The sequence below is a fragment of the Bufo bufo genome, chromosome 8 (genome assembly GCF_905171765.1).
Source record: "Bufo bufo chromosome 8, aBufBuf1.1, whole genome shotgun sequence".
Lineage (NCBI taxonomy): Eukaryota > Metazoa > Chordata > Amphibia > Anura > Bufonidae > Bufo > Bufo bufo.
Window position 1 is genome coordinate 215,554,378 of NC_053396.1, and position 25,138 is coordinate 215,579,515.

The following is a 25,138-nucleotide window of genomic DNA, read 5'->3' on the forward strand; positions in this document are numbered from 1 at the left end:
GGAGGGGTGGGGGTCTTGAGAGAGGGGATTTCATTAGGGTTTCTTTTTTTTTTCTAATTTTTCTTTACCTTTGTGGATAATTGTTCTCTATGGACACTCCTAGACTGCAAAAAATACTTGTTCCATAAAGAATAACTCCCTGGATCCCCTCTCTAGTAGCTATATCCTGTAATATTATTACACTCCAGAAATACATCCAGGCCCCTCTTGAATTCCTTCATTGTACTCACCATCACCACCTCCTCAGGCAGAGAGTTCCATAGTCTCACTGCTCTTAACGTAGTGATTTGATTTAGGAGAATTTTGGCAGACAGAGAGAGAGATTGGAAGAGAGTTGTAGAGAGAGTTGAAGAGAGAGAGAGAGCAGAAAGTCATGTACAGCTTTTCATGAATACTGAAGCATATTTGATTAAGGCCAAATTGTTTTGCGTCCGAATTAGAGATGACAGTATCAATTTACTCAGAATCAGAATTTGACCAAAATTTTTTTTTTATTGAATTCGTGAGGATCAGAATTTTTTGAGATTTGATTTGGGAGCATTTTTCAGCGAGGGAGAGAGAGAAAAAAAGAGAGCTCTCTTCTAGTCCACATCTAACCACACATCTGATTTGGACCTCAAACTGATTTTCAGACATTTGCTCATTACTAATACCTCACTATTTTGCAGCTAATAAGGTCTAAGGACATTCTAACTGATAAAGGTCAAGCTGCCTGACTAGACCCCAAGGTTTCATCAATATCTCAGGCTGAGTACATCCCTGGTATCTTTTCGGAAGCAAAAAGTATATGTAAGTCCATAAAAGAGGTTCATAAAACATGAACTAAGTAGATTTATCAAGCTTCTGGGATCAGGAATATTACAAAGATTAGTGTCATAAAAAGGAAGAAAGCTTTTGAAGCTAAGCTGATTAATACGAGCATCACTTCTTTAATGTTCTTTTATACAGTTGAGATCAAGAAGATGTTATATAAGGAGGTGATGGACTGACGACTTCTAGGACGAGACCTTGTTATCCTCAGTATTTACACGTAACACTTCTTTCTTCTCTTTTACCAGCTGGAGATGAAGCGTTTTAATCCAGGTTTAGATGTTAGTTTTATTTTGACTTTGTTATGGTCAATTGTTCTTTCTGCAACATTAATTGTGTGAACCGAAGAGTCATCAAACCTTTTCAGGACTCTCAAGCCTACAAGGCGTCTTCACAATACCTGCAGATTTTTAGGATCCGTGAATTTTATATTGATGTCCTATCCTCAGGATAGGTCATCAATATCAGATCAGAAGGGATGTAACACCCAGGACCTCCACAGTCAGTTGTTCAAAGAGGTGCAATGAATGTGGCTGAGCTGCAATGCCAAGCACAGAGAGTACGGTATATATTGTATGGCAATGTGCTTGGTAGGCAGTGAGGGGGCCGCAGCTCTCACCGGAGCTTCGGTGAGCACAGCAGCCTCTTTAAAAAAGCTGATCATCAGGGGTGCCATGAGTCGGACCCCAGCTGATCTGATGTTTTATGACCTATCCTGAGGATAGGCCATCAATATCAAGTTTCTGGATAACCTACTTAATCCACTTGCAATCACCTTGGGAAAAAATAAATTACAAGAACAACATTTTTGATTTTAGATATTTAATGTACATGCAATTGCCTCTGACAATTTTCTTAGTACTCATTTCAGACCAATATGTCTGAATCAGCCAAGAAATTTGTCCCAAATGAATCTGAAGAAATTCTGATTCTACCAAATTAGAATAAAAAAAATAAATGCTGGTCAGATTTCAATTTTAACGAATTAATTAGCTATTTTCTACCATAACTCCAGTCCCTTTAAGTCCATTCTAAGTTAGTAATGATATTGTTGATCTTGGCCTTAGAAAAACAAATTTAAAGCGTTTGCTTTCAGTTGGACATAACTTCTGGTTTTCATAGGATGATGTGCAGAATAGATCTTTTAGAGACCATTTTCAAGAAAATTATATTGAACACTTAATTTATTGCATAAAATCACAAGACATGACAAAAATGTTTGCAGCAAAATTTAATTTTCTGTCATTAACTCATTATCATGCTTTTTTTAAATGAAGGGGACAAAGGAGAAAGCAGGAAAGCTAATGGGAAGGAAGAGAGGATAGAGCATGTCTGTTTTTACCACAATTTTACCAACATTTTGCTTAATTTGCTTAATTTTTTAGAAAAAATTATGGAAAATAAATAGCAAAAAACATGCATTTTTACCATACAGGCCGCAGCTCTTCCTGCACTCACACTGTGGGCAGGAGATAAAAGACAGTTCAAAAAAGAACCTTTGCACCATTTTGTTCAGTAAAAAGAGAGTAGGTGTCAGAGCACAAAGATGGATAATAGGAAATGTAAAAGTAATAAAAGCAAAAAACTAGATGTTAACCCATTCTTATCCCCAGTGTGATTCTAAGCTTTAAAGAGGTTGTCTGATGTAATTTCTAATTGTTAGACTACAAAGTGTCCTCCTTCTGGGTCCCTCCCTTCCCCAACAATCAGCTGTAATCTGTCTGGAAACCTAAGAGTAAAGGTACTAAAAAACCATCAGATGTCACACAGATCACGATAAACAATTAAAGATGTAGCAACTAATTAATGACTAACATTTTGCTTATTATTCACATAGATAATCATTTGTACTTGCGATAGTTACTTGTTCGCTTTTAAATCGTTCCTTGTTATTACATGTAGAGATGGAGGACAGATGTGTGAGATCGTTAGCGAGTAGACAACTCTATATTATACAAACAGATCTATTAATGAAGAGTGATAATTTTTTAACATGCTGAAAGATAACGATGGACTAGAAACAAATGATTTTTTGCTCGTCTTTGCATCATTCATACTTATTACATCACACGATTCTCGTTAATTTTCGATCGCATGTATGAGGATTTATGCAATATTCGCTCTGTGTAATAGGGCCTTGTACACCTTTGTGGGCAATTTTTTTATTATTGCATTGTACTTATTTTGAACAAAAAAAAAAATTTTCAATTGTTTTTTATAAAAAATATGGAATAATTTTGTTTTGTACAGAGCTGAGCTGCTGTATAGAGGTATTTGAAAACACTTGGAAGGATATCTATTGATAAGTTACACGTAGGAAAAATAGGTTGGAAGAAAATTGAAAATTAACGTGCTTAATTAGGAAACTTGATACCTTTATTAATAAATGGGTATGAGCAAGAGTGGTCGATATGCTCAGATGCTCTGATGTATAAAAAAACGAACCTCCTATTATAGATAGGTGGTGAAATACTGAATCACTATAGGGACGGGGGTAATGTTGGGTAAGTCTGTGGAAAATTACTCTCCCTAGACGACCCTATGGAACTATGTCCTTAGCACAGGGATGTCCCCTGATGGTGGAGACACCCTGCCCCCGTACCTAGGCCTAGATATGGCCTTAGTGATGCCCTACTTAGAAAAGCTGGATCGGGAAATATTGATCCAGTGAACAAAACAAAAAGAATAAGTCTAATATAAAAAATATAAAGACACGACTCCAACGCGTTTCGGCTGCATAAAGCAGCTCATCAGGAGGTGATGACAATGTAATATACGTAGGGAATGAAGAAAGCAAAAAGATGGTGCTTCAAAAAAAGAGAGAAGAGATGGTACTTAGCTCCTTAGCATACTTGATGGCGCTGTGTATACAGATATGTACCTCTTGTCCGTATATATGATGGAGTCTGAGGGTAAAAGGTACTCTATGTCAGATGTTTATGCAAATCGGAAGATATAGACACTATATGTCAGACATTAATTGCAGTAGTATACTGATCTATAGTATATTAGTTATATGTCAATCGGTGCTTGACATAGAACAAAACAGGTCCATGGTGTAAATAATGCTATGTACTCACACAGGTGTTTATGCAAATCTGAAGATATAAACACTGTATGTCAGACATTCATAGTAGTAGTATACTGATCTATAATAAATTAATTATATGTCAATCGGTGCTTAACATAGAACAAAAAAGGTCCATGGTGTAAATGATGCTATGTACTCACCAGACAGAGGGGGGCCCTGTAGAAGATGCAGCTCGTATGCTAGGAGACTGGAGGGCTCATGGCAGTGTGTCAGCGCTTGCTTTTTAAGCTCTGGTGCTGACACGTGTTTCCGGACGCCAAAGAGAAGGCACTTCCGGTAAGTGGACCGCATCGCAATGACGCGATGCGTCACTTCCGGTCCTTGGAACGCATATTGGAACGCATATGCGGCCGGCAATGCTGGAAGTTCCTGGTCTGTATATACAGGGTGGGCCATTTATATGGATACACCTTAATAAAATGGGAATGGTTGGTGATATTAACTTCCTGTTTGTGGCACATTAGTATATGTGAGGGGGGAAACTTTTCAAGATGGGTGGTGACCATGTCGGCCATTTTGAGGTCAGCCATTTTGAATCCAACTTTTGTTTTTGTGTTTAGTTTTAACGTAACTTTATTCTTTCATTAGTTATTTACAAGTTTCTGACCACTTACAAAATGTGTTCAATGTGCTGCCCATTGTGTTGGATTGTCAATGCAACCCTTTTCTCCCACTCTTCACACACTGATAGCAACACCGCAGGAGAAATGCTAGCACAGGCTTCCAGTATCCGTTGTTTCAGGTGCTGCACATCTCGTATCATCTGAAGGCAATCGTCTATGCTGTGAAGATACGAGATGTGCAGCACCTGAAACTACAGATACTGGAAGCCTGTGCTAGCATTTCTCCTGCGGTGTTGCTATCAGTGTGTGAAGAGTGGGAGAAAAGGGTTGCATTGACAATCCAACACAATGGGCAGCACATTGAACACATTTTGTAAGTGGTCAGAAACTTGTAAATAACTCATGAAAGAATAAAGTTACGTTAAAACCAAGCACACCATTGTTTTTCTTGTGAAATTCCCAATAAGTTTGATGTGTCAAATGACCCTCTTCCTATTGAAAAAACAAAAGTTGGATTCAAAATGGCCGACTTCAAAATGGCCGCCATGGTCACCACCCATCTTGAAAAGTTTCCCCCCTCACATATACTAATGTGCCACAAACAGGAAGTTAATATCACCAACCATTCCCATTTTATTAAGGTGTATCCATATAAATGGCCCACCCTGTACTTCTCAGCAACTATTGATTTAGCCAAGATAACTGGACCGAAGTGGTTCTATAGTCCCCTACACATATAGGATTAGTTGAGGGAGGACTATGTTGTTTATTTTGAGCCCTGAATTACCACATTATGGTTGGAGGCATAAACGTGATATAACAATGTAGAAATCATCACGTTTATATAGCTGAATTTATAGGAGCCATATGAACGTGAGGAAAAGAGATTGGAGTGACAATGATATATGTCATCTTTCCTAGGATGTGGTGCTTCACGCACCGGCATGGACAAAGGGGGACAAAAAACTAGGGGTATTTGTATGTGATAGGGACAGAGGAATAGTCTCCAGTAAAGGAAAATAGGGGTTTAGGAAGATATACAATAAGTCAAATGAAACATGTATATGTAAGTCGCTCATTGAGACCACTTGGTGACTGAGACCCGAAACGATAAATCCATTCGGATTCTTTTTGGAGTATCTTCCGGTCCCAGTCACCTCCCCTTAGGGGTTTAGGAATAACCTCGAGTACTGAAAATTTAAGGGAACTTGGGTCTCCCCTATGTTGGTCATTAATATGATTGGCAACAGGGGTGTCTTTTTCTTTGCTACGTCATTGATGTGTTCACAGACTCTACGTCTAAACTCCCTGATGGTCTTACCGATGTAATCTTTCGGACAGGTACACTGACATACGTAGACAACCCCCTGTGTTTTACAATTGGCGAAGGAGCCTAACGTTTGGACAATGTTGGTTTTGGAACAAGTGACCGTTTTTGAAATGCGTATATATTTACAGGCCTTACAGCTGCCGCAATTGAATGTCCCTTTTGGTTGTCTGTCCAGCCAAGTACCCTCCTTTTTTATACCGGTGTAGTGGCTGTGCACAAGCCTATCTCTAAGGCTGTATAGAGGTAGCCTGTGGATTTTCTGTCTTTTCCGTCATCTGGGGAGCAGACAGACTCCTTATCTCTGCTCTCAGACATTATAAACACTCTTTAAAGCTCAGTACTTATCTTTCTTATGATAAGAATGTGGCTTAAATAAGTGTTTATGACCCCTTAGTAGTTTAGAGATAAGGGTTATTAGATGACCGGGTACAAAGTGAAAGTGAACGTATCTGTCATACAGCTCAAATTTTTTTTTAACCCTTTGTGACAGAATGGTTCATAATTTTTAATAAAGGCCAATTGAATATATGATTTTAAGCCGAACATGAGTAAAATGCAGTCATAAACACAAATTGCCTCCAAAGGCGTACATAGCCTTCAAGTCTGAGTTCACAATTCAGTTATTTGGTCAGTAATTTCCATCAGTTATTGTGAGCCAGAACTGGTGAAGATCTTTCCATTACACCTAATCTCTGTATAGACTTTACTATTGGTTTTGGCTCACAATAACTGATGGAAATAACTGATGAAATAAATGACGTGTGAACTCAGCCTAAGGGCTCATTCAGAGGGCCGTATATTTTGTTCCGGATTCTTGCGGAACGGGTGCGGACACATTCATTTCAATGGGACTGCAAAAGATTGTTTCTTACTAACTCTTAGGCCATTGCTATGACATTGCTGTACACCTGGTTCTATTATAAATTTGAATAGTTGTGTGTTCGGTGGGAGTTTTTTTTTTAATGGATAGGCCTTTATATACATTTAGCTGCTGAACCTTTTTGCCAGGTATAGTGATAGCTCTGTGCAGTTTGTTTCCAGACTCTTGTATCCTACGATCATTTGCTTTGTTTGAGTGCATCCTAAGATTTGTGATTCCTCAGTCTTAATGTTGTCTGTATTGTAGTTGTGTTCTTTGTGGTTTCAGTTTTCTATTGTTGTTTGGGTTTTGTGATTTTCTATTGTCTTGTTGAACTTAGCAGTTAAGGTTTCTTCTAGGTTTTATTCCTCTTACCTACATTCATCATGCTCCCCCTGTACACCATTGCTATCTGGTCCATTTTCAGACCATCTTCCTTATCTGTTGCCGTCTTCATCCAGTTTGCTTATTCTGTATTTGTCTGATACGTGCTTTATATATGCAACTGTCTGATTGTTACATAATTCTTTTCTACTCATGTCCTGGGTGGTATCCGAGTACCAAGAGCCATTGATTAGCACTTGGGAAAGATGACTGCCATAGGTGAAGTCTAATTCTGCAGTCTTGCAAACAACCAGCGTCATTACCGCAACCAGCTTCTAATTCTATGTAGAAACAGCCTCGTCTATAGAAGATTAAGTGACTCTTGAAAACTTTGTGCTAAATTCTTACAAAAAATGTCGAACTTCCATAAGAGTTTCTGGAGGGAAAAAAAATATCATTTATGGAGCGATAGCAGATGGTGTTTCAGATTATTGCACAATTTGCATATCATGTGCTAAAAACATGTTTAAATTGTAGAAATATGTTCACTATGCCAAGAGAGTGTTCAATATTAATAAGTGAAGGAGCAGGATGGTCACCTTGAAATGAGGAGCTTGGTAAGAAACAAAAATATTTTCTTGTCATGATGCCACATTAAAGAACAAATGAGGTGACGTCTTATTACAGCACAGCCTGGAGGAATGCAGGTAACTCTGGGAAATCACTATATTAGTGGATAATTTGTGACTCAATGTGATTTCCATATTATACAAGGTGGGACAAGAGCCAAACCCATCTCTGGTGATACCCCTAGTCATGTTTCATGGCTCTTAAATAGGATAGATACCTATAGGTTACAAAGACATTTTTTCTTCCTCAAAGACTCCGTACACCTGCTGGATCTACGCAAGGAGAACCAGTATCTCAGAGAGCTTCTATTTAGGAATCAAATTGCAAAACAATCTAATGGAAGATTTCAGTGATATCTCAGATCATCACTTAATTTAAGATAGGAAAAGCTCTTTAGAGAGTTTAAACCCATTTGACACTGCTCAGAGAAGTCTTTTTCCAGAAATCTGAAGGAAAATTACAACTAGAACATATATGAGTTCTGAGAAGTGATAAAACATGTCCTATACTTGGACGCAAAATGCAATGAAGTCAATAGGTCATGTGGATGCAACATGTATGGTATCCGTATTTTGCAGACCACACAATAAATAAAGTTGTGTGCATGAAGCCGTAAGCAGATTGGAAAGTCGTTTAGAGGATGACACCTAATTTCCATAATAAATTTTTTTTCAACTAAAGTAGTAGAAATGAAGCTCAGACACATTCTGTATGTTTGAGCTCAACATTTCATAGGGAATCACTGAGTCATGTAAATATCAGTAATGGTTAAAGGGGTTGTTTCTAGCAAATTGCCTTTATCATGTAAAAAAAGCGATATATGAAAAAGAGCATAGGCCAGCATGTTTTCTTATAGTGTGCGAGCATAGCCACCACTGATGGATTGCAGGGTGGTCGTAACCATGGAGCCAGGCTCCTACAGAAATCTCAAAACCCTTTGATACTGGTTAGAGTTTTCTGTTATTAGAAATCTAAAAAAAATATATAAAAAAATAAGGAGGTCGCCATTGATCTAAATGTCTTTATAGAAGAATATTGTGAATGATTTTGTCAGATGTCTTCATATTTTCCTATAGAATACGGTAACCAGCAGTAGATGCTGTGTACATTGTAGCAGTCATGTATCGCCACAGTATAGAGGACAGCGTTTACATTACATACCGATCAGTCAGAGCAAAAAAACAAGACTAGAAAAAACTGCAATGTAACAACAACAGGTCTGTGAGCTCCTATTAGCAGATTTCATGAAGCCCCGCAGTGTGTCGTCCCGCTCAGTCTTCTGTATTTCCTTTCTTGTTTTCTCTTGTATTGTGTTTTGTATCCAACCATTTTGTGATGACAAAGACCAAATAATACAGAAAAAACATGGAGGAGAAGATGAAGAACGTTCCTGAATTTACTGCCAAGTTTATTGTAGTTAAATCACCAAAATGACTATAATCTATCTGCCTATCTTTCTAGTATCTACAGTTGCAATAAAAAGTATGTGAACCCTTTGGAATGATTTCTGCACAAATTGGTCATAAAATGTGATCTGATCTTCATCTAATTCACAATGTTACCAAATGTTACCATGTTTTTATTGAACACACCATGTAAACATTCACAGTGCTGGTGGAAAAAGTATGTGAACCCTTGGATTTATTAACTGGTTGAACCTCCTTTGGCAGCAATAACTTCAACCAAACGTTTCCTGTAGTTGCAGATCAGACGTGCACAACGGTCAGGAGTAATTCTTGACCATTCCTCTTTACAGAACTGTTTCAGTTCAGCAATATTCTTGGGATGTCTGGTGTGAATCGCTTTCTTGAGGTCATGCCACAGCATCTCAATCGGGTTGAGGTCAGGACTATGACTGGGCCACTCTAGAAGACGTATTTTCTTCTGTTATAGCCATTCTGTTGTTGATTTACTTCTATGCTTTCGGTCGTTGTCCTGTTGCAACACCCATCTTCTGTTGAGCTTCAGCTGGTGGACAGATGGCCTTAAGTTCTCCCGCAAAATGTCTTGATAAACCTGGAAATTCATTTTTCCTTTGATGACAGCAATCCGTTCAGGCCCTGACGCAGCAAAGCAGTCCCAAACCATGATGCCCCCACCACCATACTTTACAGTTGGGATGAGGTTTTGATGTTGGTGTGCTGTGCCTCTTTTTCTCCACACATAGTGTTGTGTGTTTCTTCCAAACAACTCAACTTTGGTTTCATCTGTCCACAGAATATTTTGCCAGTACTGCTGTGGAACATCCAGGTGCTCTTGTGCAAACTGTAAACGTGCAGCAGTGTTTTTTTTGGACAGCAGTGGCTTCCTCTGTGGTACCCTCCCATGAAATCCATTCTTGTTTAGTGTTTTACGTATCGTAGATTCGCTAACAGGGATGTTAGCATATGCCAGAGACTTTTGTAAGTCTTTAGCTGACACTCTAGGATTCTTCTTCACCTCATTGAGCAGTCTGTGCTGTGCTCTTGCAGTCATCTTTACAGGATGACCACTCCTAGTGAGAGTAGCAGCAGTGCTGAACTTTCTATATTTATAGACAATTTGTCTTACCGTGGACTGATTAACAGCAAGGCTTTTGGAGATACTTTTATAACCCTTTCCAGCTTTATGCAAGTCAACAATTCTTAATCGTAGGTCTTCTGAGAGCTCTTTTGTGTGAGGCATCATTCACATCAGGCAATGATTCTTGTGAAAAGCAAACCCAGAACTGGTGTGTGTTTTTTATAGGGCAGGGCAGCTGTAACCAACACCTCCAATCTCATCTCATTGATTGGACTACAGTTGGATGACACCTCACTCCGATTAGCTCTTGGAGATGTCATTAGTCTAGGCGGGGTTCACATACTTTCTCCACCTGCACTATGAATGTTTACATGGTGTGTTCAATAAAAACATGGTAACATTTAATTCTTTGTGTGTTATTAGTTTAAGCCGACTGTGATTGTCTATTGTTGTGACTTAGATGAAGATCAGATCACATTTTATGACCAATTTGTGCAGAAATCCATATCATTCCAAAGGGTTCACATACTTTTTCTTGCAACTGTATATCATATCTATCTATCTCTCTATCTATCTATCTATTTATCTATATCTGTCCTATACCATGTCTATCTATCTATCTATCTATCTACATATCTACTTATCTCATATCTATCTATCTAAATGCAAAACATGGGCTGCACCGCAGTAAAAAAGGTATAACGGAGTGCCAGCGGCTGTAGCGAACTCCACAGCACTTCCAAAAATGTGTACATTTATTCACCACAAAAACAGTAACGTTTCAATCCTCCCAATGGGATCTTTCTCAAGCAGTGATGGCATTATAATGGTGCTCAATACAACTATATACACATACCCACATAATAATTGATTGTTAAAAGTAATTAATACAAAATTGTAAATATAAATGACATGATTATACAAATATAGTTAAAAACATGATCAGTAGTGAATATAAACATGATGGACAAATATGTGCAAATTTGCAATATTAAAAACAAGAATATATTGTGCAAAGTATGATCCATCATCAAATATGTCATAATTAATTGATTAAAAACATACAAGTGAAAAGAATTAAAAACAGGCGTAGATGATAAGGAGATAATGTGAACATATCTATCTATCTATCTCATATCTATCTATCTATCTATCTATCTAATATCTATTTATCTATCTGTCTAACGTACTTTTCTAACGATCTGTATATCTTAATGATATCACTTTGGGCAATACTAACAGTACACAGCACAACAGTACCAGTTCAATGCCCAGTTCAGCTCTGAGAATAGGATGTTATCTAGTTATCATATACGCACCAATTATTTTGACAATAAGAGATAGAAATGCTCTGTTTTCTCCATCATTTACAGTCTGTATGAATACATCAGATCTTACACGACGGAGGCGGTGCAGGGCTTGAGTTAGTAGAAATCATTATAATTTTAAGAGGTTTTGCTTAACAAGTACTTACACCTTTGCAAAGAGTGCCCGGGAGCAGTACGAGAAGCTTTCCAACATGTACAACAACATGAACAAGCTCTACAATAACCTGGGAGAGTACTTCACCTTCGATCCCAAAGCAGTCAGTGTGGAGGAATTCTTCGGAGATCTCAGCAGTTTCCGCTCACTCTTCTTGGTGAGTACAAGTCTCTTTGCCGTTTTCCCGTTTGTTGTGTGCATACATTTCTAAACTATTTCTAAAGAAAGGAATTATACATTGTATTCTTTATGAATCTACAAAGTGGCCCACAAGTGTCAAAGTGGTGGTTTCAAAACATGTAATGGTACCTAAAAGAATTTAGAATGGTGGCATAACTGTAGGAGGTTCAGAGGAAGCAATCAAACCTGGGTCCTGGTGCCCGCGGGAGCCCAATGGCCTATCAGAATAAATTAGTATTATAAATAGTATGTGGGGGCCCTGATAGAGATTTTGCATTGGGGTCCAAGAGGTTCACATTACACCTCTAGATCCGGACATGCGCCCCAAATTTACTAATTTATCATATAGCTATTACAGAGCTTCCACAATCCAATTTGTTTAAAGAATGAGGCTGTGAGAGACACTCACTTATTAGTCATGTAAGCCTCCATTACTTGCATGACTACTGACGTTTACTGATAGGGATTAGAGAACTTCTGTTTTCAAGTTCAAACGGGTTATCTAATAATTCCGTTATGGATTCCACTACCACGGACTATAAGTTATGGTCCATGGTAGTGGAATCCATAACGGAATTCTTAGATAACCAGAACCTTGTACGCCGAACTTCAAAACAGAAGTTAGCTCAATACTACCCACATATTTTAGCTACAGTACTTAGTACTCCTATAGATCCCTTCTCAGTTATATCATTTTGATTACTTAGGACTTTAAATGGGTTATCCAGGGAGCCACTGAAAAAAAAAAAAACAGCAAAAAAACTGTTCCATCCCATCCCATTCATTATTATTAAGGCCTTGTTCACAATTCAGTGATTTGATCAGATACAGTATTTCCATCAGTGATTACGAGCCATAACCAGAAATGGAGCCTACGCAGAGATAAGTTATAATGCACCTTTTCTGTGTTTTTGACCCTCACCTGGTTTTGGCTCAGAATCGCTGACCAAATCCCCAAAAGTAGGCCTAATTGTCTAGTTCCACTTGCAGCTATTTTGTGTAACATGTCTTCTACATTACACTGATTTCCCACTCGTTACAATGCCAGACTTCCTAGTTTGGAGGTGGGATCTGCATGATTTTCCAAGCATCCTCTTCTTGGCTTCCCTGCAATCACCTCCCTAACAAATGCCTACATGGTGTCGGAGGATCAAAGATTTCATATTACTTCATGAGGAAGTCATTCGGAGGCTGTACATTCCCTTTAGCTGAGGTACCTGATGACATCTTCGACACAAATGGGGCTGAGCTGCAGCCCACTCTGCTTTTGGTCACAAGATACATGGTCGTATTGTCATTTCACAGTAAGTTCTCCAGCACCAAAATGGGGGAATCATGGTGGTAAACTTATAAGACCATTCCTCCAAGAATTGTTTCCCCACATTAATGATGCTAGAACAGTCAGAAGGACATCTGATGCTGTACCAACTCTCATTGAGGCCTCATAGCATTATAGAAGACCGGAAAGAACCCAAAATGTACTCTACCATCTCATTAAAACCACTGTGTCTTTTTGGCGGGTTATCTTAATACTTTTGCCTGATCAATAGATGTTATGAGGTGTTGTATTTTAGCTATTATCTCCCTAGACCTTCCACAGTCAGCTTTTTAGTGCAATATTCTCCAACCAGGAAGAAGTGAAATGACAATATGGTTCCCCTAGGAGTGACAAAACATTTCATGATAATACATTTGGGTAGATTTGCTTTGGCGAGTACAACATGCATGCCAGTATACTTCTATTGGGGTACCTTGTATGTGTCTGAAAGTAAAAGGTTCTAAGTAACCACATAGGCCCATTTAGTACTTTCTTCAAAGACTCCCTAGATACAAGGTGATGGTCTATTTGCATTCTTGCTATTTGTTCCCATCTGTCCTATCACAGCCTTCTCTTAAAAGCCTCCTCTAAGTGGCAGAAGCCAGGATGTCTTCGTGCATCATCTATTCAAATGTTCCTATGTTCAAATATTTATTCAGGCATTTTGTTTTCAGCCGAAACATTTCTTTTGTCTGTATACATATTGATCCAATTGATTTCACGTTTCGCTATCGCATGAAGGAGCGGCAGGTTGTCTGATGACTGAGAGCTGACTGCTTTTGTTCTTGAAATAGATATAGAGAGCTCAGCTACAGCTCAACCACTGAGGCTGCAAAGAGGCGGTGATATGATGGGGAGCCCAGCCTCGAAAACACACACGAGACAGGAATTAAACAGCAGGGCAAAAGTTTTCAGTCCTACAAAATCCAAACTCTAATGATTGCCCATTAATTGGAATTTAACGACATCCCAGGTAGAAAAGCTGAGGAAATGTATCGACTTACACATACTGAAACAATGTAACTTGCTATTTCATGTTTTAATGAAGATTATACCTGAGATTACAGGAGTCCTACATTAAAGATCAATACACAATTAGCATTACTTGTAGGAGGATAATCTTATCGGAGAGTTAAAAACTTCCACCCTGTCCTCTAGTCATATCTGCGTCATGGTTCCAGTCATAACAAACACAAGACATACTGCCAGGCGGATCGCATGATGGATTCCAACAGTGCCGACAACCTCGTGGGTTTAAAAAGTGGTTTATTAAGATACCATTGTGGTGTCCTTAGTTTTGACTGTCAAATATGACAGAGCTACTTCTTAAAATGCTAAATAAATGACATTAACTAGATTCAAAGCAAATAATAAATAGTAATCTGTGCTACAGTGCCAAACGTAGTTCTCAGCATAAAGGTACTAAGGATATCTAAAACAATTTAAGCAAAGTTTCGGTCCCATATGAACCTTTATCAGTCCAAATCTGGTAAGGTAAATAAGGGCGGATTGGGAACTTAAAGTAGGAAAAAAACTAAAAGTGGCCCCAAGTTGTAGGTGAGTCAGAACTGAAAGGGAAGGGGGCAGGACCAACATAAGCCCAAATCAGGCAGGACAACATAGGAAGGTGGGGCCAGCAGTACCACAGTGCAGCACAAAATACTGCCCTATGACCATCAGGATATATATAAAATGCCACAGCACTTCCAAAAAAAATTGTGCATTTATTACAGATTTACCCTCAGTTTTCATCTTCTTTTCTAATTATTTTATCCTCCACTTGGGTAATGTTGGCCATACAAGAGACAACTACCGTATTGGCCAAAAGCTCATTCAGGTGACATCGGTCTCTCCCCAGCCATACATATGTGAATGGTCGTCTCAAAGGGAAGAGTGGATGAAGCTTCTGCCAGACACTTCATGGATCTGTGGGAGCAACCGAAATATGTGCTTTTGCCTACTTAAGCCCTTCGCGCATCATTATTTCATTATGGTCACCTTATTTTAATTATGTTTCATCATACCGTTTCCATTAATTCCATTCAAAATATTAGCATTGTATTTTAGCATTTAGTTTTAGGTTATTTTTGTGTTTAATTTTTTTGGTTTCTTTTGTATTCGGTTTTTTGTGCTCTTTTTTTTTTATTATGGTGTATGTGTGTATATAACAAGTAACCTGACCCAAGAGAGAGTCACAAGAACCACCCCATGAATGCACATCTGACAGTAAATAAATATTAAAAGATATATATAAAGTTTATTAGACACACCAACAGGCACGCATTAAAAATTGTATACAATTAGAACAAAGTGCGGTATGCAATAGAATATATGTAACCGACACACACAGGTCCACTGGATTGCCACAATTAGGCACATGCACTATAAACCAGCATATAAGGAAATCCAATAAATAACATGAAGCAAATGTAAGGTAAGGTAAGACCACTAAAAATGGAGACAGACCATGATAAGGTCAAATATCAAAAGCCAAACCTACATAACCGGCTGGTACAGTGGACCTGGAAACATGGGAAGCGCCCAACGCGTATCGCCGGAGCAATCCGGCTTCCTCAGGGGTCATGTGTGTATATATACATATACAGTACAGACCAAAAGTTTGGACACACCTTCTCATTTAAAGAGTTTTCTTTATTTTCATGACTATGAAGGCATCAAAACTATGAATTAACACATGTGGAATTATATACATAACAAACAAGTGTGAAACAACTGAAAATATGTAATATTCTAGGTTCATCAAAGTAGCCACCTTTTGCTTTGATTACTGCTTTGCACACTCTTGGCATTCTCTTGATGAGCTTCAAGAGGTAGTCCCCTGAAATGGTCTTCCAACAGTCTTGAAGGAGTTCCCAGAGATGCTTAGCACTTGTTGGCCCTTTTGCCTTCACTCTGCGGTCCAGCTCACCCCAAACCATCTCGATTGGGTTCAGGTCCGGTGACTGTGGAGGCCATGTCATCTGGCGCAGCACCCCATCACTCTCCTTCATGGTCAAATAGCACTTACTTTCAAAGTTTTCCCTGACTGACTGACCTTCATTTCTTAAAGTAATGATGGCCACTCGTTTTTCTTTACTTAGCTGCTTTTTTCTTGCCATAATACAAATTCTAACAGTCTATTCAGTAGGACTATCAGCTGTGTATCCACCTGACTTCTCCTCAACGCAACTGATGGTCCCAACCCCATTTATAAGGCAATAAATCCCACTTATTAAACCTGTGAAGTGAAAACCATTTCAGGGGACTACCTCTTGAAGCTCATCAAGAGAATGCCAAGAGTGTGCAAAGCAGTAATCAAATCAAAAGGTGGCTACTTTGAAGAACCTAGAATATGACATATTTTCAGTTGTTTCACACTTGTTTGTTATGTATATAATTCCACATGTGTTAATTCATAGTTTTGATGCCTTCATAGTTATGAAAATAAAGAAAACTCTTTAAATGAGAAGGTGTGTCCAAAATTTTGGTCTGTACTGTATATTAGGTATCGCTGTGTCTGTAACGACGCTCTATAAAAATATCACATGATCTATCCCCTCAGGTGAATGCCATAAAAAAAACTAAATAAAAACAGTGCCAAAACAAAGTCTAATGCCAGGCAATCTAAAAATTGTATGTACTCCGAAATGGTACCAATCATCTTGTCGCCTAATCCTGCAAAAAACAAGCTATATAAGACAATCGCCCAAAAAATAAAAAAATATGGCTTTCAGAAAATGGTAACACTTAAAGGAATTGTCTTATCTCAGACAATGGGCACATATGGCTTGTCTTATAGATGTGGGTCCCACCTATATCAGTAATGGAGACCCACATGGTGATCGCTGGAGGACTCCGGTCCGGCCACCACCAAGCGGTATCCCAATAGAAGTGAGTGGGAGCGCACTGCTAGACAGAAATAGCCGAGCCAGCGCACAGCTATTTGTGGCGGCCCCATAGAAAATAAATGGAGGGCGGCTGCGTTTGCACAGCGCACCCTCCACCACTTTTAGAGCTCCGTTCTCAATATAGGTGTGGGTCCCAGCGGTGTGACCCGCACCTATAAGACAATGGGGGCAAATGCTAGCAATATGCCCCCATTCTCTGAGATGAGACAATCCCTTTAATAGAAATAGAAAAAATAGACATATTAGGCATCGCTGCGTCTGTAACGACCTGCTCTATAAAAATGACAAGGCCTATCCCCTCAGGTGAATGGCATAAAAAAAAATGCAATTTTTTGGTCCCCTTACCCCAAAAAAGTATAATATTGAATGATCAAAAAATCATATGCACAAATAAATATGTCAACTCTTCCTGCAAAAAAGGAGCCCTAAACGAGATCATTGCAGAAAAAAAATATATATATATGGCTTTCAGAAATGGAAACATTATTTTAAAAAAATGCTTTATTATGTAAACAAAAATAAAGATAGACATATTGTCACAGTGTAGTTCACTGTGACACGGGTTACCATGATGCTCGCTTTAGTAGCTCTTGGGCGTAATGGCTGCGGTGGATGCCGTGTAGGCTGATTACCTGATGAATGAACGAAATACTCATTCATCGGGTACCGTAATTCCATCGTTTGTGCGCTCGTAAAAATGATCATTTACTGGAAGTAGATTGTGCTGTGTAATCACGATCTGCTGCCGGGAAACAACTAGTCAGTATGGGGAAGAACAATGACAGTAGTGATCACTGCTCCCCATACAATGGAGATCGCTGCATGGAAATACAGCGTTCTCCTCCGTTAAAGAGCAGGCAATTGTTGGGAAGGAACGCTTCCATCCCAACAATCTCCTAATCTGTCGCCCTGTGTAAAGGGACCTTAACAGATTAGGTTATAAGCTACAAGGAGCTGCTGAATGAGAAACAATCTGATGTAGAGCAGTGCACAATACCGTTCTGTTTTGCACACTGTATTGCGTGCTAAACTGCAAATATTCATGTGCATGAGCCCAAAATATGAACATGTAATATTTATTTTTGGTAGCTGTAGTGTGGGCCCCTAGAATAATTTCCACTGGTGGGACCTAGGCACCCCAGTCCGACACTGCCCGCCAGCACCCTCACCCTGAAGCTCAGCCTAGTGTCACAAGGAGGGAAACATTTGCAAAGATGGTGAAGGACTATGTAGCAGACCGTGCTGACAGGTTGACTCTTAACAAAATGAACAAGGCCGGGATTGCCCCTGACTTCTCTACTCCACCACAGGAAAGCGGCTGAACATAAAGGCACTCTACATGTGGCTTTTATAATGTACTGAATACACTGTATTCCCATGTACCCCTCCCACCACTAAAAAGGGTATATGGTTCAATCTTACTTTTCTCGTCCTCCTCCATCATATCAATATGCTTATTAGGCTGCACTCGCTCCTAAATTTTAAAGGGTCAGCTCAGCAGCAGACCCTCACCCCTAATGATTTAGAGGGTCAGCTCAGCAGCAGGCCCTCACCCATAATGTTTTTGAGGGTCAATAGCAGACCCTCACCCCTAATGTTTTTTATGGTCAGATCAGCAGCAGGCCCTTGCTCCTAATGTTTTTGAGGGTCACCAGCAATCATAATTTTTCAAGGGTGTGTATGATGCCCTACTTGTAATTTTTGGCAAGTTCTTTCACTTAGTGCATAGGCTTTATGAGTGTAGGAGTCCCACTACCTGAACTATTGTACCACAATGTGAATGAGGCCCTCCTTTATGTGATATACAGGTTGTATCAGAGTGCATCTTCCTTGTAATTTTTGGCAGCACTTGCACTTTATATACGGGATATACAGGAAAGTATGTTTCCTAAATTTTTTCCTCCAAAATCTTCGGTTTTGTGCGTATTATTGTCAGTCTGTAAAATTGTTGTACTACTCGGACAACATCGTTCCCAGCAGTGACCTGGGAGTCCAAGATGCATCCAGACATCCCCCCATGCTGTTCCCGAACCATTTCGGTGGTGTTTGCATCAATTTCTGACCTTTTCCTGTCAACCAGACACCCTCCCCTCTTCAGAGCAGCAGGTGCCTGGTTTAATGCTCGGGTTCTCCCATTGACTTCCATTGTGCTCAAGTGCTCGGTAGAGCACCCAAGCATCCCGAGGTGTTCGACCCGAGCATCCGAACATCCCAAAGTGTTCTACTCGAGCACCCGAGCACTTTGGAGCTCGATCAACACTACTTGCCAGTATTAGATACAGCGCATGTCAGATTATTGATGGTCATGTAGATGACTCATATTTTGATTTTGCACCAATGCTAAAGACATCCTATCTGAACCCCTGTACCGTGCAAATTAATCTGTAAAAACAATTTCACTATTTATGTGTATTAGCTCAACTTAAAATTGAAAAACGTTATAAAAATTGACATCTGTTCCTGCGGGATTCTGGGTGACTTCAGGCGGCTATTGAAATAAAATCCAGTTTCTTTTCCTTCTGCTAAACTACCAAACAATCAATGTCAATCCCAAAACGAACTTTTCTTCCTGTGATCAAACCTGTTCTAATCCCCCAGGAGCCAAAACATTGCTCTTCACTTGCAGATTTCCAGCAAAAGGCTCAGTGCTAGTAAAGATTAGATATGTATCTACACAGTATAAAAAATGCAGTAATACAAGATGACTAAGATAGTGACACCAACATAGGAACATTACCTGACCAGGTATTATTTCATTCTACATAGGAGGCAGTATTAAAGCAGTTATATTCTTGTACATCGGAGCAGTATTATAGTAGTTATATTCTTGTACATCGGAGCAGTATTATAGTAGTTATATTCTTGTACATTAGAGCAGTATTATAGCAGTTATATTCTTGTACATAGGAGGCAGTATTATAGTAGTTATATTCTTGTACACAGGAGGCAGTATTATAGTAGTTATATTCCTGTACATAGGAGCAGTATTATAGTAGTTATATTCTTGTACATAGGAGCGGTATTATAGTAGTTATATTCTTGTACATATGGAGCAGTATTATAGTAGTTATATTCTTGTACATAGGAGGCAGTATTATAGTAGTTATATTCTTGTACATAGGAGGCAGTATTATAGTAGTTATATTCTTGTACATAGGAGCAGTATTATAGTAGTTATATCCTTGTACATAGGAGGTAGTATTATAGTAGTTATATTCTTGTACATAGGAGGCAGTATGATAGTAGTTATATTCTTGTACATAGGAGCAGTATTTTAGTAGTTTTATTCTTGTACATAGGAGCAGTATTATAGTAGTTATATTCTTATACATAGGATACAGTATTATAGTAGTTATATTCTTGTACATAGTGAGCAGTATCATAGTAGTTATATTCTTGTACATAGGAGGCAGTATTATAGTAGTTATATCCTTGTACATAGGAGGCAGTATTATAGTAGTTATATCCTTGTACATAGGATGTAGTATTATAGTAGTTATATTCTTGTACATAGGATCGGTATTATAGTAGTTATATCCTTGTACATAGGAGGCAGTATTATAGTAGTTATATTCTTGTACATAGGAGGCAGTATTATAGTAGTTATATTCTTGTACATAGGAGCAGTATTATAGTAGTTATATTCTTGTACATATGAGCAGTATTATAGTAGTTATGTATATTCTTGTACATAGGAGGCAGTATTATAGTAGTTATATTCTTGTCGATAGGAGGAGTATTATAGTAGTTATATTCTTGTACATAGGAGCAGTAGTATAGTAGTTATATTCTTGTACATAGGAGGCAGTATTATAGTAGTTATATTCTTGTACATAGGAGCGGTATTATAGTAGTTATATCCTTGTACATAGGAGGTAGTATTATAGTAGTTATATTCTTGTACATAGGAGGCAGTATGATAGTAGTTATATTCTTGTACATAGGAGCAGTATTATAGTAGTTTTATTCTTGTACATAGGAGCAGTATTATAGTAGTTATATTCTTATACATAGGATACAGTATTATAGTAGTTATATTCTTGTACATAGTGAGCAGTATCATAGTAGTTATATTCTTGTACAAAGGAGCAGTATTATAGTAGTTATACTCTTCTACATGAGTTTTCTTTAGACAATGTTCAGTTAGTTACAATTGTTTACTGCGTATCTTTCAATATTAGCCACTACTGTAACTTCTCTGTAAGGCTTAAACATTTGTTGTTAAAAGGACAGGATCTTAATTTAGCAGGCTACTCTTTTGTTCTGAGAACTGCATACATTGTAAGTGGTTCTAACCTTAGTTTTATTTTTCCTTTGAACAGAAACCAACCTGTGTAAAAAAACAAACGTTCCTGTCTCGCTGGTAATGTGCTAAATATCCCTAAGACTGTAGCATACAGATTGCTAATTAGCAGAAAATAATTACAGAATTGTATGAACCATCAAAATGTAATATGTTCTTCCAGAATAGACAGTTCTACTGTAAAGAGTAGATAAAATGTGAGAGTATTCTTCCTGGAACTCCTTTCCCTCTGCTGAGGATTAATTTAATATTTCATATTTTAGGAATAAACACACATTACTGCATATTACACTAAATACAATACAACTAAATAGAGGGAAAAAAGAAAAAAAAAACATTAATAAAAGGAAGCTGTGTACAGGGATGTAAATAAAAATAATGGACGACTACACAGTACAGGATATGTAATGGAAAAAAATAAATAAATCACAGCATGGTAGATCCCCAGTATATAATGTATGATAGGCTAACCCAAATCACATATATAATGCATACTGTATAACAGTACTATATTTGAGTCTCCAAGACCAGGGTAATAAATATGAATACAGAGCACCTCAAGATGAAGCTATAGCAAAATGTACATGGGGGGGGGGGGGGGGGGAGGGGTGCAATGAGGTGGAGCTAAAATATGAGAAGATTGCAGCTGGCAATGATCTGAAATGAACTATAACATATTTACTCTTTATATTAGGTAGTTTAATAACTACGTATAGAATTTAATTTTTTTTAAAATTTCTTTTACATTGTGTGTTTAACTTATGTTTCGATGCGTGGACCATACTGTTCATTCCGTCAGGCGCATTAAAGGGTTTGTGCCAATTTTTAAAATTATCCCCTATCCACAGTAAAAAAAAAAAAGTGGCGGGGCTGGGCCGACAGGCCCTTCTCATTTACCATTTTCTATGCCTGTTTCAGGAAGCTGTCTTACATTTAGAAATGGAGGAGGATCCTCTGAAGTTATGGAGAGGCCGGTGCTTCTTCATAACTCCGGCGGAACCTCTGCCAGCTTAGGGGTTTATTAAGAACGACGCTTAAAACTCTGGTCTTAATAAATGTGCCCCAAAGTTGATAAACATTTCAAAATGTTGTAATTAGGTCAGGAGATCTGTTATGATTTCCAGAGGTGGGGCTCCAATTAGATTTTTCTTCTGGGCCCATCCTTTATTGAATACGAGACCCTGGTAATTTTGTATAGACGTAGCTGAATTAAAGTTTTGATTGGGCATGGGCACACAGTCTTTTCCCAGCCACTTTTTTTTTTCCTACAGAAGACATTTGCATTGAACTTGTTTGGCAAACGCCTAACAATGTTCTGCAACAAAGCACATCTAATCTTTTTTTTCCCAAGTTAAAGCTAAATGGAAGCGACTGGAGCCTAAACTGCAAATTGTATTTTTAGCAGCTGTGGAGTTTTCCACCTAAACCCTGGGGGATCCGCCACCCTACATTATAACTGCATGGCTGCCCTCTCTGTTCCAGCATGACTCAGTATCATCACCGGGTAGGTGTGCGGCAGGATCCTTCTCTCCTGTCTGGTGTATTAATAATTCAATTGTTGAGGTGTTCAGCAATGCGCTCATGTTTACTTGTCAAGTCCACACAAACACACAAGTAGGAAGCGTTTAAGCTTCATTTGCTACTTCTTGGGTCTCTACTTTTTCTTAGAAAAGAGCTGCAATCTGCCAGTGAATCACCCCAGTCATGTCAGCTTTAATTGTATCATAGACCAGGCAGGAAAACTTGAGCAAAATAGAGGCAGTATTATGTCTAAAACATTTTCATAATAATTTTGTCAAGTTTAGGTCTGATTCAATTGGTTGAACCAATCGAAGCTGGATACGTTGAGACAAGAAGATTTTTCCTTATAATACAATCTTATGGAATATTCATAGGTACCTTTCTGAGGAATCCTCCTCCTGATTGTCCCAAGAGAAGGTCCTGGCCAGACAAAAAATTTAAATTATAGAAACCAGCTAAGGGACTCCTGGTCAAGAGAAGACTAGCCAGGATAGCCTTAGGCCAGCCTGCTTTAGCTACACTACTGCCTATCTGTATGAAAATATTTCTAAACAGTCAATCACCATAAAGGGTATGTGCATTTATGTAACCATTGGTTTGTTTCTGCAAAGTGTATAAAAAAAAAAGGCAACTTTAAAAATTATTGTGTTGTCTCATCTGAGACATCGGTGGCATAAAACAACGCTAGGCTATGCCACCAATGTCATATAGGTTACCTTTGGAACCCACATCTATGTCCAGAACGAGCACAGTGATAGAGAGCGCACCGCGCATGCTTTCGTTCATTTCTATAAGAGTTCCAAAAATAGCGGAGGCTCTTTTTGGAAGTCCCATAGAATTGACTGGAGAGTGCATCGTACAAGCATGGACACCTCTTCATTCATTTCTATGGGACTGCCAGATATAGTCCAGCCAGCGCTCCTCTATTTCCAGCAGTCCTATTGAAATAAATGAAGGGTAGCCTCGCATGCATGGCTGCTCTTTGACCACTTCAAAGGTCCCGTTCTGGAGATAGATGCAAGTCCTAGAGGTGGGACCAAAACTTATATGACGTTGGTGGCATATCCTAGCGATATGCCACCAATGACTCCAATGAGACGATCCTTCCTAGCCTTTTGTGCATACAGCCCATTTCCTCTGTGATTTAATTTCTACAGAATACAATCCCTGTTTAATCTTATTCTGTAATCTTAGGCCTCATGCACACGGCCGTTCCGTGTATTGGGGACCGCAACTTGTGGTCCCCAATGCACGGGCCCTATCCGTGCGGCAGCTGCGACGGATCCAGACCCATTCAAATTGAATGGGTCCGTGATCCGTTCGCATCGTAAAAAAATAGAACAAGTTCGATTTTTTTGGACAGAAACACCACGGAATTCAAGTAAATTGAATTCAAGTGCAGGCTGCAATACGGGCCACGGTCGGCAATGGCTGTGTGCACGAGGCCTTATTCTGTAGATTATCAATTGGAGGGATGACAGTAATAAATGTTCGCGATGGATGAATGTAGTCTTTAACCATGTAGACACAAAGATCTGCATATACAAAACTCTAGAATAATTTTGATCAAGACTGTGTGAAAAATTGCATCTTTTTGTTAGATGTACACTGCTCAAAAAAAATAAAGGGAACACAAAAATAACACATCCTAGATCTGAATTAATTAAATATTCTTCTGAAATAATTTCTTCTTTACATAGTTAAATGTGCTGACAACAAAATCACACAAAAATTAAAAAATGGAAATCAAATTTTTTAACCCATGGTGGTCTGGATTTGGAGTCACACTCAAAATTAAAGTGGAAAAACACACTACAGGCTGATCCAACTTTGATGTAATGTCCTTAAAACAAGTCAAAATGAGTCTAAGTAGTGTGTGTGGCCTCCACGTGTCTGTATGACCTCCCTACAACGCCTGTGCATGCTCCTGATGAGGTGGTGGACGGTCTCCTGAGGGATCTCTTCCCAGACCTGGACTAAAGCATCTGCCAACTCTTGGACAGTCTGTGGTGCAACGTGACGTTGGTGGATAGAGCGAGACATGATGTCCCAGATGTGCTCAATTGGATTCAGGTCTGGGGAACGGGTGGGCCAGTCCATAGCATCAATGCCTTCGTCTTGCAGGAACTGCTGACACACTCCAGCCACATGAGGTCTAGCATTGTCTTGCATTAGGAGGAACCCAGGGCCAACCGCACCAGCATATGGTCTCACAAGGGGTCTGAGGATCTCATCTCGGTACCTAATGGCAGTCAGGCTACCTCTGGCGAGCACATGGAGGGCTGTGCGGCCCTCCAAAGAAATGCCACCCCACACC

At 38.9% G+C, this 25,138-nt stretch overlaps 1 protein-coding gene across 4 annotated transcripts in view; it reads left to right on the forward strand.

Moving 5' to 3' along the window:
• DIAPH2 (diaphanous related formin 2) overlaps positions 1-25,138 on the forward strand; it is a 1,253,176-nt gene that overhangs the window by 945,979 nt on the left and 282,059 nt on the right. For all 4 annotated transcript variants that reach the window (XM_040442348.1, XM_040442349.1, XM_040442347.1 and 1 more), the window contains one exon: positions 11,584-11,748. In XM_040442348.1, coding sequence (XP_040298282.1) covers positions 11,584-11,748 — 165 coding nt within the window. The remainder of the gene's footprint in view (positions 1-11,583; positions 11,749-25,138) is intronic.